The following is a 16,119-nucleotide window of genomic DNA, read 5'->3' on the forward strand; positions in this document are numbered from 1 at the left end:
AAGATGGAAGCTGCGGTATCTTCTTGCATTGTAAAATGGAAGCTACGGTATCTTCTTGCATTGTAAGATGGAAGCTACGGTATCTTCTTGCATTGTAAGATGGAAGCTACGGTATCTTCTTGCATTGGACGATGGAAGCTACGGTATCTTCTTGCATTGGAAGATGGAAGCTACGGTATCTTCTTGCATTGTAAGGGTCAGTTTGACATTTACCGGGTGGCAGGGCTGGTCCAAAATGGAGGAGCGTTGTCTAACAATTGTTTTACTTTGGGGAGGGTTGTGTGATTTTTTTCATTTGACAAAGGGGAATGTAGTGCATTTTGTCCCTGGTTTACATTCCCCATTGATGGGTTCTGACTCCTAAACTTAAGCCTGACACCATTCTGCAGGTTTTACTATATCATTTCTTCTATAAAGCCACATGTCCTCATCTGCTTGCATGCACCTCCTCTATCAAGGTGTTTTGGTAATGTCCTTATGTACTGAGTTTTTCTACTGGCTTACTATACAGTTAACTCTATCCTGGCTTCTATTTATAGTGACAATAGTGGTAGGTGGATCGTTTGTCCAGATCTGCAATAGGTTAACTAGCAATCATACCACACATAAAATCATTCAAATCTTCAGCAATTTCCAATATCAATCCACAAGAACATAGAGGAATAGCTGATGGGCAGCGGAGAGACCAGGCGCAGCGGAGAGACCAGGCGCAGCGGAGAGACCAGGCGCAGCGGAGAGACCAGGGGCAGCGGAGAGACCAGGGGCAGCGGAGAGACAAGGCGCAGCGGAGAGACCAGGCGCAGCGGAGAGACCAGGCGCAGCGGAGAGACAAGGGGCAGCGGAGAGACCAGGCGCAGCGGAGAGACAAGGGGCAGCGGAGAGACCAGGCGCAGCGGAGAGGCTAGGGGCAGCGGAGAGGCCAGGGGCAGCGGAGAGACCAGGCGCAGCGGAGAGACCAGGCGCAGCGGCGAGACCAGGCGCAGCGGCGAGACCAGGGGCAGCGGAGAGGCCAGGCGCAGCGGAGAGACCAGGGGCAGCGGAGAGACCAGGCGCAGCGGAGAGACCAGGCGCAGCGGAGAGACCAGGCGCAGCGGAGAGGCCAGGTGATAGGCAGAGGTTAGGCCAGGTCCAGCGGAGAGGCCAGGTCCAGCGGAGAGGCCAGGTGAAGTGGAGAGGCCAGGTGCATTGGAGAGGCCAGGTGCAGTGGAGAGGCCAGGTGATAGGCAGAGGTTAGGCCAGGTACAGCGGAGAGGCCAGGTGCAGCGGAGAGGCCAGGTGCAGCGGAGAGGCCAGGGGCAGCGGAGAGACCAGGGGCAGCGGAGAGACCAGGGGCAGCGGAGAGGCCAGGTGCAGCGGAGAGGCCAGGTGCAGCGGAGAGGCCAGGGGCAGCGGAGAGGCCAGGGGCAGCGGAGAGGCCAGGGGCAGCGGAGAGACCAGGCGCAGCGGAGAGGCCAGGCGCAGCGGAGAGGCCAGGGGCAGCGGAGAGGCCAGGGGCAGCGGAGAGGCCAGGGGCAGCGGAGAGACCAGGCGCAGCGGAGAGACCAGGCGCAGCGGAGAGGCCAGGCGCAGCGGAGTGACCAGGGGCAGCGGAGAGGCCAGGCGCAGAGGAGAGGCCAGGTGCAGCGGAGAGGCCAGGTAGTGGGCAGAGGATAGGCCAGGTAAAGATGAGAGGCAAGGTGCAGCGGAGAGGCCATGTGATAGTCAGAGGATAGGCCATGTAATAGGCAGAGGATAGGCCAGGTGCAGATGAGAGGCCAGGTGCTAGGCAGAGGATAGGCCAGGTGCAGAGGAGAGACAAGGTGCAGCAGAGAGCCCAGGTGATAGGCAGATGAGTGGCCAAGGAGCAGTGGAGAGGCCAGGTGCAGTGGAGAGGCCAGGTGCAGTGGAGAGGCCAGGTGCTAGGCCAGGTGCTGAGGAGAATCCAGGTGCAGATGAGAGTCCAGGCGCAGCGGAGTGACCAGGGGCAGCGGAGAGGCCAGGCGCAGAGGAGAGGCCAGGTGCAGCGGAGAGGCCAGGTAGTGGGCAGAGGATAGGCCAGGTAAAGATGAGAGGCAAGGTGCAGCGGAGAGGCCATGTGATAGTCAGAGGATAGGCCATGTAATAGGCACAGGATAGGCCAGGTGCAGATGAGAGGCCAGGTGCTAGGCAGAGGATAGGCCAGGTGCAGAGGAGAGACAAGGTGCAGCAGAGAGCCCAGGTGATAGGCAGATGAGAGGCCAAGGAGCAGTGGAGAGGCCAGGTGCAGTGGAGAGGCCAGGTGCGGTGGAGAGGCCAGGTGCTAGGCCAGGTGCTGAGGAGAGTCCAGGTGCAGATGAGAGTCCAGGCGCAGAGGAGTGACCAGGGGCAGCGGAGAGGCCAGGTGCAGAGGAGAGGCCAGGTGCAGCGGAGAGGCCAGGTAGTGGGCAGAGGATAGGCCAGGTAAAGATGAGAGGCAAGGTGCAGCGGAGAGGCCATGTGATAGTCAGAGGATAGGCCATGTAATAGGCAGAGGATAGGCCAGGTGCAGATGAGAGGCCAGGTGCTAGGCAGAGGATAGGCCAGGTGCAGAGGAGAGACAAGGTGCAGCAGAGAGCCCAGGTAATAGGCAGATGAGAGGCCAAGGAGCAGTGGAGAGGCCAGGTGCAGTGGAGAGGCCAGGTGCAGTGGAGAGGCCAGGTGCTAGGCCAGGTGCTGAGGAGAGTCCAGGTGCAGATGAGAGTCCAGGTGCAGTGGAGAGGCCAGGTGCAGTGGAGAGGCCAGGTGCAGTGGAGAGGCCAGATGGAGCGGAGAGGCCAGGTGATAGGCAGGGGAGAGGCCACGTGCAGCAGAGAGGCCAGGTGAAGCAGAGAGGCCAGGTGTAGCGGAGATGCCAGGTAGAGTGGAGAGGCCAGGTGAAAGGCAGGGGAGAGGCCAGGTGATAGGCAGGGGAGAGGCCAGGTGATAGGCAGGGGAGAGGCCAGGTGGTAGGCAGGGGAGAGGCCAGGTGATAGGCAGGGGAGAGGCCAGGTGATAGGCAGGGCAGAGGCCAGGTGATAGGCAGGGCAGAGGCCAGGTGGTAGGCAGGGCAGAGGCCAGGTGTTGCGGAGAGGCCAGGTGTTGCGGAGAGGCCAGGTGATAGGCAGAGGAGAGGCCAGGTGCAGCAGAGAGGCCAGGTGATAGGCAGGGGAGAGGCCAGGTGCAGCAGAGAGGCCAGGTGATAGGCAGGGGAGAGGCCAGGTGCAGAGGAGAGGCAGGTGATAGGCAGGGGAGAGGCCAGGTGCAGCAGAGAGGCCAGATATTTCTTTAACAAGTATTTTTGACTGACTGAATGATGTGCTTCACCATTGTAGTAGTTGGGAATCAAAATAATAATTTGTGAATCACAAACAATAAAAGTAAACAGTTTAGCTGTAGCCTTCCTTTCGAATTGTGTCCCTGCAAAACTCATTTTGTAGATACTTTAAGTTGATTTGGACATTCAATTTATGGGACATTGCAACTCAATAGATGCTAGTCAGCCTGAAGTAAACACTTGTAAAGGTAAGATATATAGCCTTTCAGCTCTATAAAATCTGCGATGCATGCTGAAACAGTCATTTTCAATGTTTCCCCCCCAAAACCTTCCCAATTAAATGTTGACTGCAAAATAAGCCTTCCTGGCAGAATGATATCATGATGATTTGTATCAATCGGGTGACATTTGTTTATCATACTCTGCCATCACCTGTGCAGTACAGTAACCTGACAGAAACACAGCTAACCGAACAAAAATGTACTGTGACTAAAACTCTACAACACCTGACGCCAATATAGTGGATTAGGAGGGTTTACCCTGACTGGGACTCAAACCCTGGTCCCTGTGACTGTCATTCCTAAACCATTATAAACTCACAATTCTCGCTATATGAGCCATGATACAATTCCTACCAAGTGGGTTAACCCTGTTGGCACGATGCATACAATGTTTGCATTTCACGCTAGCGACCGGGTTTTACTTCCTTGTCCTGACGTTTTCTACATTGGTGTCAGAAGTGGGAATACGAAAAGGCTAAAATCTCTTGGGGAGGTCGCTAAGGTCAAAGGTTGTTTAGTATTATTACAAAGTGTACTACTTTAATAAATACAAATATTATGATTATAAGAAATGTTGCTTGCATGCATCACTTAATAAGTTAATACATTTGTATGGCCTTGGCGACAATACAATTATTCTACCTAGACTAGTCTACAACACCACAATTATATTAATATTGCCGTTTTCAAAAAAACTCTAGGCTCTAAACTGCAGTGAAAATGTATTTTGAATAATGGCGCAAAAGCCCTGTTATTTGAATGTTTCATTCCATTCATATCATTTCAATCAGTTGTGGGTCTACTCTCGACAGATTATAAGGTCTAGAAAGGCACAGTACAGGACAGTCTGTATGTTTTATTTGAAAACTGATGCATCATTCTCCCAAGTCGTCCCATACAGTGTGTCCATAGGCCTCTGCTCCCAGCAGGCCCAGTTATTCAGGAAAGCTTAACGCACGTTGTGCCTCTTTTCTTATCCTCGACCTCTAACCTAACGCTTCAATATAGCCTTAATATTTGTCATTTAACTTTTAAAATGTATGAGCTTTTCAATGTGTGGCATAAACAACCAGTCACAATGTTTTAATGTGATTAGGCTCCTTTAATTCCCCTGTCTGTGAGTTTTATACCTTCATGTAGCTCACTCCACCCATCCCCTGATGATACCAGAGAGACGAGGGGATCCTAAACTGTCCCCCCAAACTCCCAGTGACCTCTGCTACCAGGAAACCAATGGGTTGGTAGGGAGGTTGCTAGGGGGCAGGTCAGAGCCTCCTCAGTCTCTCTCCAAGTGGACAAGAGGGATGGAATGTGTGGACAGAAAAACCATATCCATCTTATCCACTGGAAATAAACGTCCCTATTGTGTGTAACTGTGTGAGGGAGCTTTATTCCTCGGACCGGGAAAGGTGTCAATATCCACATTTATAAAAGCAGGGTTGCTACAGTTATTGTTATTTCTGTTGGTAAATATTATTTTTGAGGGAATTTTATGAGGGGGGGTGTGCAATATTGTGAAGATATTTTTAACATTGGAGAGGAGGGTGATTTTTTTGAATGACACCTTAAGTTGGACCAGTCTCCTGCTCTTGGCTCTTGTTGACAGTCCTCTTCTCTCTACGTTGGGTCAGTTATCAGCTCAGACAAACTAAACTGCCTTTATATAACAGATTTACTCAGCTCCACTTTACACAACAACCATCACCATAGTCAAATAAATAGGTTAGGAAACAACACTCACCAGGCTCAATCAAGCTTCATCAAGCTTCATCAAGCTTCATGAAGCGTGATGAAACAGAACCTATTTGTTGCATTGTTGAGGGTCAGCACTCTTTCATTATTTACAGTCAACAAGAGTGGAACAACCGTTTTAGCTGTTAGCCCATCGTCAGTCTGGGCTCGGAGGTCAGTGGGTTCAACAACATATACAGCTGCAACTATAAACCTTATTCTGTACTCATGTGTGATGATATAAACTGTTATAAGACATTACAAAAAAACTTTATAAAGCTTTATTCAGTACTCACATGTGATGTAGTAATTCATACTCTTCTTAAACTCCAGGCCCATATAGTTGGGACTAAACTCCTGGAACTTGATGGTGAACTTGATGTCCTTCTCTGGCTTGTTACAGCTGACCAGTACGTTGGGGTCCATGACCGTGCTGCACCGCTCTGCCTGCTCCCTCCTGACCAGGTACAGCTTATAGAACTCATAGTCCCGTCCTGGCTCAGCCTTGGGGCAGATAATGTCCAGCTTGTCCCCGATATCTGGATAGATCACCAGCCCTCTACCTGACAGGAACCTGAGGGGAGGAGAAGAGTGTTAATAAGATATCTGGGTAGATCACCAGCCCTCTACCTGACAGGAACCTGAGAGGAGGAGAAGAGTGTTAATAAGATATCTGGGTAGATGACCAGCCCTCTACCTGACAGGAACCTGAGGGGAGGAGAAGAGTGTTAATAAGATATCTGGGTAGATCACCAGCCCTCTACCTGACAGGAACCTGAGGGGAGGAGAAGAGTGTTAATAAGATATCTGGGTAGATCACCAGCCCCTCTACCTGACAGGAACCTGAGGGGAGGAGAAGAGTGTTAATAAGATATCTGGGTAGATCACCAGCCCTCTATCTTGCAGGAACCTGAGGGGAGGAGAAGAGCACATGGTCTGGACTGATGTAGACTGCCTCCAAAATGGCACCCTATTCACTATATAAGCAAGTACAGTGCATTCGAAAAGTATTCAGACCCCTTCACTTTTTCCACATTTTATTACGTTACAGCCTTATTCTAAAATGTATTAAATTGTTTTTTTTATTCATTAAACTACACTCAATACCCCATAATGACAAAGCAAAACAGGTTTTTAGATTCTTTTGCAAATGTATAAAAAAAAATTGAACTGAAATATCACATTTACAGAAGCATTCAGACCCTTTACTCAGTACTTTGTTGAAGCACCTTTGGCGCGATTACAGCCTTGAGTCTTCTTGGGTATGACGCTACAAGCTTGGCACACCTGTATTTGGGGAGTTTCTCCCATTCTTCTCTGCAGATCCTCTCAAGCTCTGTCAGGTTGGATGGGGAGCGTCGCTGCACAGCTATTTTCAGGTCTCTCCAGAGATGTTCGATCGGGTTCAAGTCCGGGCTCTGGCTGAGTGACTCAAAAACATTCAGAGACTTGTCCCGAAGTCATTCCTGCATTGTCTTGGCTGTGTGCTTAGGATCATTGTCCTGTTAGAAGGTGAACCTTGACCCCAGTCTGAGGTCCTGAGCGCTCTGGAGCAAGTTCTCATCAAGGATCTCTCTGTACTTTGCTCCGTTCATTCAATCCTGACTAGTATCCCAGTCCCTGCAGTTGAAAAACATCCCCACAGCATGATGCTGCCACCACCATGCTTCACCGTAGGGATTGTATTGGTCAGGTGATGAGCGGTGACTGGCTTCCTCCAGACGTGACACTTGGCTTTCAGGTCAAAGAGTTCAATCTTGTTTCTCACGGTCTGAGAGTCCTTTAGGTGCCTTTTGGCAAACTCTAAGCGGGCTGTCATGTGCCTTTTACTGAGGAGCGACTTCCATCTGGCCACTCTACCATGAAGGCCTGATTGGTGGATTGCTGCAGAGATGGTTGTCCTTCTGGAAGGTTCTCCCATCTTCACAGAGGAACTCTGGAGCTCTGTCAGAGTGACCATCGGGTTCTTGGTCACCTCCCTGACCAAGGCCCTTCTTTCCCAATTTCTCAGTTTGGCCATGTGGACAGTGTTGGGGGTTCCAAACTTCTTCAATATAAGAATGATGGAGGCCAATGTGTTCATGGCGACTTTCAAATCTGTTTGGTGTCCTTGTCCAGATCTGTGCCTCGATACAATCCTGCCTTGGAGCTCTGCGTACAATTCCTTCGACCTCATGGCTTGGTTTTTGCTCTGACATGCACTGTCAACTGTGGGACCTTATATAGACAGGTGTGTGCCTTTCCAAATCATGTCCAATCAATTGAATTTAACACAGGTGGACTCCAATCAAGTTGTAGAAACATCTCAAGGACGATCAATGGAAACCTGAGCTCCATTTTGAGTCTCATAGCAAAGGGTCGGAATACTTATGTAAGTAAGATATTTAAGTTTTTCATTTTTAATAAATTTGCAACAAAAAAAGTATTACTTTTCACTTGTCATTATGGGGTATTGTGTGTAGATTGGTGAGGAAAAAATAAATCAATACATTTTAGAATTAAGGCTGTAACGTAACAAAATGTGTAAAAGTGAAGGGGTATGAATACTTTCCGAATGCACTGCAAGTAAGCCTTGGACAAGCAAGCCTTTTCGGAGCCAGAACGGCCCATAGGTACCTGGTCAAAAGTAATGCCCTACATAGGGAATAGGGACACAGTCACAGTCAGGACCCTTGAGTTCATTCCTTTTTTTTGAGTGGGTAGATTCCACAGACCTCTAAAACGATAAACTGTTTTCTCATGATAATGCCAGTATTCTGGGGGGGGGGGACAGCTTTAAACAGTATAGCAAGCATTGAAACCAGAGAGGAGATTTTAATGTCAAAATGTTTAAAGCACAATCTGTAATGTTATCAGCCTGACCCCTGACCCAGATCCTGTGATAGAGAGAAAAGAGCTGAGAGTGCGGTCTGCTCGGGAAAGACAGGCAGACGGACAGGAAGACAGGCAGACAGACAGGAAGACAGGCAGACAGACAGGCGGAACCATTGTTCTGGACTCTAGTTTAAAATGTCAACAGGGTTCAGCACTCGCTACTGTCCCAGTTAAGCAGCCCATTAACCCAAACAGCCTTATGCACCACTGTGTGTGTGGTCACGGGCAGTACCGGGAATATCAGCAGATGAGATCTGACCATGGCAACATATTTGGGGGAGGATTTAGAGGAGCGAGAAACGTTTGTTTTTCTTACTGATCCCTTATGGTTTAGCAGGACATCAGGGGATACAGGAAGGCTTTCTCTCTCATCCCCCCTCTCTCTCTCCCCGCTCTCTCACCCCCCTATCTCCCCCCCCCCCTCCCCCTTATCTCTCCACCCCTTCTCTCCCCCCTCTCTCTCTCCCCCCTCTCTCTCTCCCCCTTCTCTCTCTCCCCCTTCTCTCTCCTCTCTCCCCCCTCCCTCTCTGTCTCCCTTCCCTCCCACCCTCTCTCTCTCTCCCCACCGTTTCTCTCCTCTCCCACCCTCTATCTCTCTGTCTCACCACTCTCTCTCTCCCCCTCTCTCTTCCTCCCTCTCTCTCTCTCTACCCCCACCCTTTCTCCCCTCTCCCACCCTCTATCTCTCTGTCTCACCACTCTCTCTCTCCCCCTCTCTCTCCCTCCCTCTCTCTCTCTCTCCCCTCCTCTTTCGCTCACCTGGCACCCTCCCTCTCTCTGTCCACCCTCTCTCTCTGTCCACCGTCCTCTCTTTCCTCTCTCGCTCTCCCTACCCTCTCTCTCTCTCTCTCCCCTCCCAACCTCTTTCTCCCCCCCTCTCTTTCCCTCCCACCCTCTCTCTCTCTCTCTCTCCCTCCCACCCTCTCTCTCTCTCTCCCCTCCCACCCTCTCTCTCCCCCCTCTCTCTACCCCCACCATCTCTCTCTCTCCCCCTCTCTCTCCCCTCTCACCCTCTCCCCCACCATCTCTCTCTCTCAGAGTTTGTACTCCCGGCCACCTTATCTACATATATCATCACTCAGCTCATTAGACTGCTAAGCGACTCCCTGTCAGAGAGAGAAACAGAGAGAGAGAGATGAGAGAGATTCCCAGCCTTCATTCCTATTCAATTTGGATGGAGGCATTACCAGATGTCTTCATGTACTACGAGTGGGAGGAATAAAGGAGGAATAGAAAGGATCAATGCTAAATGAGATGTTAAAATGACAGGAAATGGACTCTGTGTTAATGTGATGAGATGTTAAAATGACAGGAAATGGACTCTGTGTTAATGTGATGAGATGTTATAATGATCAGAATGGACTCTGTGTTAATGTGATGAGATGTTATAATGATCAGAATGGACTCTGTGTTAATGTGATGAGATGTTATAATGATCAGAATGGACTCTGTGTTAATGTGATGAGATGATAGAGTATGCCGATTGGAAGGAGGGATCAGAGAAGAGATTGGGCTGGTACACACGCATGAACACACACGCACACAGACACACACACACAGATCCGAAAGGGGTTAGGCAATGGGCCGGTACTCCCCTATTATTGTCTGCTCTCTGCTTAGGGGGGCATTAATTCAGAGAGTGATAAGAGTGTGTGTGTGTGTGTGTGTGTGTGTGGGGGGGGGTGTGTGTGTGTCGCCCCAACCCAGACAAGGACTCCATCAGTCGCTAATTTGATCTACACGATGCACCAGTGAGGCATAAACAAGTTACCATAGCAACATGAGGCTTTGTAGCTGACCAACACTCTCTACCCCGTCCCTCGCCCTGCCCCCTCCCTCGCCCTGCCCCCTCCCTCGCCCTGCCCCCTCTCTCTTTTCCTCTCTTTCTATCATTTTCTCTCTTTCATTCATTCATTCATTCTTTCACACACTGTGTGCACACTGTGTTCCGTGGCAGATAAACAACTGATCAAAAAGAACAGGTATTGGAAACAACATTAAAAGTCCTCAAAACACTAACCTGGACTCATTTTGTTCAGCAATAGATTTGGATACTTTTCATTGAAGACCAAACAAGTGCTCTCAAAAAGGATTGTGAAGCAAAAACAGATAGATAAATATAGTTGTACTCAGTGACTCAGTCTCTCTCTCTCTCTCTCTCTCTCTCTCTCTCTCTCTCTCTCTCTCTCTCTCTATGTCTCTCTCTCTATGTCTGTCTGTCTCCAGTTTTTGTTAACAGTAACTGTCATTCTCTGTCTGTCTGTCTGTCTGTCTGTCTGTCTGTCTGTCTGTCTGTCTGTCTGTCTGTCTGTCTGTCTGTCTGTCTGTCTGTCTGTCTGTCTGTCTGTCTGTCTGTCTGTCTGTCTGTCTGTCTGTCTGTCTCTGTCTGTCTCTGTCTGTCTGTCTGTCTGTCTCTCTCTCTCTCTCTCTCTCTCTCTGTCTCTCTGTCTCTCTCTCTCTCTCTCTCTCTCTCTCTCTCTCCAGTCTTTGTTAACAGTGTGGTAGTGAGTATCTGGCTGAGTTGTGAAACACTGTGCAGATGGAAGAGAAGTAGCATAAAAGAAAAGGGGCAGCAATTAGTGTTTAGTCCCTTTTAAAAGCCCTCCTCTTGGCAAGCAGCAAGCCCTGCTACAGACCTGACCAGGAGCTATACTAACAGGCTGGGACTCTGGCTCTGTCTCACTCTATCTCTGTCACTAAACAACCCTGGAGAGGAGAGGAGAGGAGAGGAGAGGAGAGGGGAGGGGAGGGGAGGGGAGGGGAGGGGAGAGGAGAGGAGAGGAGAGGAGAGGAGAGGAGAGGAGAGGAGAGGAGAGGAGAGGAGAGGAGAGGAGAGGAGAGGAGAGGAGAGGAGAGGAGAGGAGAGGAGAGGAGAGGAGAGGAGAGAGAGGGAGACACACGCCCTCAACATTCTCTAACCTCCCCTGTGTTAAAGTAACTGTGTCAGTCAAAATCCAACACAATAGAATGAAAACAAAGGAAAAAGAGATGTTGTTGTATCTGGCCCCGTTGTTGGCCTGTGTTCTGTCATGTTCAGACCTACAACAACACAACTGCAGACAGGAACAACAGAGCAAGGGAGGAGGAGGAGGAGGAGAGGAAAAGAGGAGAGGAAAGCACTCCCCCTACCTCCTCCCCTACCTCCTCCTCTACCTCCTCCCCCTACCTCCTCCCCCTACCTCCTACTCCTTATGCATTCCTCTGGAAATATGAGCACATGATCTCTCTCTCACTCCCTCTCTCTTTGTTCTCTCTCTCTCTCTTTCTCTCTCTCCTTCTCTCTCTCACACACACACCAACCCTGTCTCAGAATTCCCCCTGTAGAAAGTGAAGAGGGAAATAAAAGCACGATGGGGTGCATTCTGGGTTTTCCCGAGCCCCTGACCACAGACCATTCACATATACCACAGACAGCCACATACAGCACTACCTCTAAAGCTAACCCTAAACCTGCACCATTCACATTCACATATACCACAGACAGCCACATACAGCACTACCCCTAAAGCTAACCCTAATCCTGCACCATTCACATTCACATTATTCACTATATACTACCCATTTACAGCCCCTCTCTACCAGACAGCACCCCCTCCTGATATTACCCAGCCTGGGACAGGAAACACCCAGAGACAACCCTGATATTACCCAGCCTGGGACAGGAAATACCCAGCACCAACCCTGATATTACCCAGCCTGGGACAGGAAACACCCAGCACCAACCCTGATATTACCCAGCCTGGGGTAGGAAACACCCAGCACCAACCCTGATATTACCCAGCCTGGGTTAGGAAACACCCAGAGACAACCCTGATATTACCCAGCCTGGGACAGGAAACACCCAGAGACAACCCTGATATTACCCAGCCTGGGACAGGAAATACCCAGCATCAACCCTGATATTACCCAGCCTGGGACAGGAAACACCCAGCACCAACCCTGATATTACCCAGCCTGGGGTAGGAAACACCCAGCACCAACCCTGATATTACCCAGCCTGGGGTAGGAAACACCCAGCACCAACCCTGATGTTACCCAGCCTGGGGTAGGAAACACCCAGCACCAACCCTAATATTACCCAGCCTGGGACAGGAAACACCCAGCACCAACCCTGATATTACCCAGCCTGGGACAGGAAACACCCAGAGACAACCCTGATATTACCCAGCCTGGGGTAGGAAACACCCAGCACCAACCCTGATATTACCCAGCCTGGGACAGGAAACACCCAGCACCAACCCTGATATTACCCAGCCTGGGGTAGGAAACACCCAGCACCAACCCTGACAGTCCTCAGCCTGGGGTAGGAAACACCCAGCACCAACCCTGATTTTACCCAGCCTGGGGTAGGAAACACCCAGCACCAACCCTGATATTACCCAGCCTGGGGTAGGAAACACCCAGCCCCAACCCTGATATTACCCAGCCTGGGAGAGGAAACACCCAGCACCAACCCTGATATTACAAAGCCTGGGGTAGGAAACACCCAGCCCTAACCCTGATATTACCCAGCCTGGGACAGGAAACACCCAGCCCTAACCCTGATATTACTCCGCCTGGGGTAGGAAACACCCAGAGACAACCCCGATATTACCCAGCCTGGGACAGGAAACACCCAGAACCAACCTTGATATTACCCAGCCTGGGACAGGAAACACCCAGTACCAACCCTGATATTACCCAGCCTGGGACAGGAAACACCCAGCACCAACCTTGATATTACGCAGCCTGGGGTAGGAAATACCCAGCACCAACCCTGATATTACCCAGCCTGGGGTAGGCAACACCCAGCACCAACCCTGATATTACCCAGCCTGGGACAGGAAACACCCAGCACCAACCCTGATATTACCCAGCCTGGGGTAGGAATCACCCAGCCCTAACCCTGATATTACCCACCCTGGGGTAGGAAACACCCAGAGACAACCCTGATATTACCCAGCCTGGGGTAGGAAACACCCAGCCTCAACCCTGATATTACCCAGCCTGGGACAGGAAATACCCTGCACCAACCCTGATATTACCCAGCCTGGGACAGGAAATACCCAGCACCAACCCTGATATTCCCAGCCTGGGACAGGAAACACCCAGAGCCAACCCTGATATTACCCAGCCTGGGACAGGAAATACCCAGCACCAACCCTGATATTACCCAGCCTGGGACAGGAAATACCCAGCACCAAGCCTGTTATTACCCAGCCTGGGGTAGGAAACACCCAGAGACAACCCTGATATTACCCAGCCTGGGGTAGGAAACACCCAGCACCAACCCTGATATTACCCAGCCTGGGGTAGGAAACACCCAGCACCAACCCTAATATTACCCAGCCTGGGACAGGAAATACCCAGCACCAACCCTGATATTACCCAGCCTGGGACAGGAGACACCCAGAGACAACCCTGATATTACCCAGCCTGGGACAGGAAATACCCAGCACCAACCCTGATATTACCCAGCCTGGGACAGGAAATACCCAGCACCAACCCTGATATTACCCAGCCTGGGGTAGGAAACACACAGAGACAACCCTGATATTACCCAGCCTGGGGTAGGAAACACCCAGCACCAACCCTGATATTACCCAGCCTGGGGTAGGAAACACCCAGCACCAACCCTAATATTACCCAGCCTGGGACAGGAAATACCCAGCACCAACCCTGATATTACCCAGCCTGGGACAGGAGACACCCAGAGACAACCCTGATATTACCCAGCCTGGGACAGGAAATACCTAGCACCAACCCTGATATTACCCAGCCTGGGGTAGGAAACACCCAGCACCAACCCTGATGTTAGCCAGCCTGGGGTAGGAAACACCCAGCACCAACCCTGATATTACCCAGCCTGGGGTAGGACACACCCAGCCCTAACCCTGATATTACTACGCCTGGGGTAGGAAACACCCAGAGACAACCCTGATATTACCCAGCCTGGGACAGGAAATACCTAGCACCAACCCTGATATTACCCAGCCTGGGACAGGAAATACCCAGCACCAACCCTGATATTACCCAGCCTGGGGTAGGAAACACCCAGAGACAACCCTGATATTACCCAGCCTGGGGTAGGAAACACCCAGCACCAACCCTGATATTAGCCAGCCTGGGGTAGGAAACACCCAGCACCAACCCTGATATTACCCAGCCTGGGGTAGGACACACCCAGCCCTAACCCTGATATTACTACGCCTGGGGTAGGAAACACCCAGAGACAACCCTGATATTACCCAGCCTTCGACAGGAAACACCCAGCACCAACCCTGATATTACCCAGCCTGGGACAGGAAATACCCAGCACCAACCCTGATATTACCCAGCCTGGGACAGGAAATACCCAGCACCAACCCTGATATTACCCAGCCTGGGACAGGAGACACCCAGAGACAACCCTGATATTACCCAGCCTGGGACAGGAAATACCTAGCACCAACCCTGATATTACCCAGCCTGGGACAGGAAATACCCAGCACCAACCCTGATATTACCCAGCCTGGGGTAGGAAACACCCAGAGACAACCCTGATATTACCCAGCCTGGGGTAGGAAACACCCAGCACCAACCCTGATATTAGCCAGCCTGGGGTAGGAAACACCCAGCACCAACCCTGATATTACCCAGCCTGGGGTAGGACACACCCAGCCCTAACCCTGATATTACTCCGCCTGGGGTAGGAAACACCCAGAGACAACCCCGATATTACCCAGCCTGGGACAGGAAACACCCAGAACCAACCTTGATATTACCCAGCCTGGGACAGGAAACACCCAGTACCAACCCTGATATTACCCAGCCTGGGACAGGAAACACCCAGCACCAACCTTGATATTACGCAGCCTGGGGTAGGAAATACCCAGCACCAACCCTGATATTACCCAGCCTGGGGTAGGCAACACCCAGCACCAACCCTGATATTACCCAGCCTGGGACAGGAAACACCCAGCACCAACCCTGATATTACCCAGCCTGGGGTAGGAATCACCCAGCCCTAACCCTGATATTACCCACCCTGGGGTAGGAAACACCCAGAGACAACCCTGATATTACCCAGCCTGGGGTAGGAAACACCCAGCCTCAACCCTGATATTACCCAGCCTGGGACAGGAAATACCCTGCACCAACCCTGATATTACCCAGCCTGGGACAGGAAATACCCAGCACCAACCCTGATATTCCCAGCCTGGGACAGGAAACACCCAGAGCCAACCCTGATATTACCCAGCCTGGGACAGGAAATACCCAGCACCAACCCTGATATTACCCAGCCTGGGACAGGAAATACCCAGCACCAAGCCTGTTATTACCCAGCCTGGGGTAGGAAACACCCAGAGACAACCCTGATATTACCCAGCCTGGGGTAGGAAACACCCAGCACCAACCCTGATATTACCAGCCTGGGGTAGGAAACACCCAGCACCAACCCTAATATTACCCAGCCTGGGACAGGAAATACCCAGCACCAACCCTGATATTACCCAGCCTGGGACAGGAGACACCCAGAGACAACCCTGATATTACCCAGCCTGGGACAGGAAATACCCAGCACCAACCCTGATATTACCCAGCCTGGGACAGGAAATACCCAGCACCAACCCTGATATTACCCAGCCTGGGGTAGGAAACACACAGAGACAACCCTGATATTACCCAGCCTGGGGTAGGAAACACCCAGCACCAACCCTGATATTACCCAGCCTGGGGTAGGAAACACCCAGCACCAACCCTAATATTACCCAGCCTGGGACAGGAAATACCCAGCACCAACCCTGATATTACCCAGCCTGGGACAGGAGACACCCAGAGACAACCCTGATATTACCCAGCCTGGGACAGGAAATACCTAGCACCAACCCTGATATTACCCAGCCTGGGGTAGGAAACACCCAGCACCAACCCTGATGTTAGCCAGCCTGGGGTAGGAAACACCCAGCACCAACCCTGATATTACCCAGCCTGGGGTAGGACACACCCAGCCCTAACCCTGAT

General features: G+C 51.2%; 1 protein-coding gene across 1 annotated transcript in view; it reads right to left on the reverse strand.

The window, feature by feature from the left end:
• LOC106591758 (ephrin-B1) overlaps nucleotides 1-16,119 on the reverse strand; it is a 167,515-nt gene that overhangs the window by 63,279 nt on the left and 88,117 nt on the right. The window contains exon 2 of the mRNA XM_045717911.2: nucleotides 5,559-5,836. Within this exon, the coding sequence (XP_045573867.2) occupies nucleotides 5,559-5,836 (278 nt within the window). The remainder of the gene's footprint in view (nucleotides 1-5,558; nucleotides 5,837-16,119) is intronic.

The sequence above is a fragment of the Salmo salar genome, chromosome 05 (genome assembly GCF_965601325.2).
Source record: "Salmo salar chromosome 05, fSalSal1, whole genome shotgun sequence".
Lineage (NCBI taxonomy): Eukaryota > Metazoa > Chordata > Actinopteri > Salmoniformes > Salmonidae > Salmo > Salmo salar.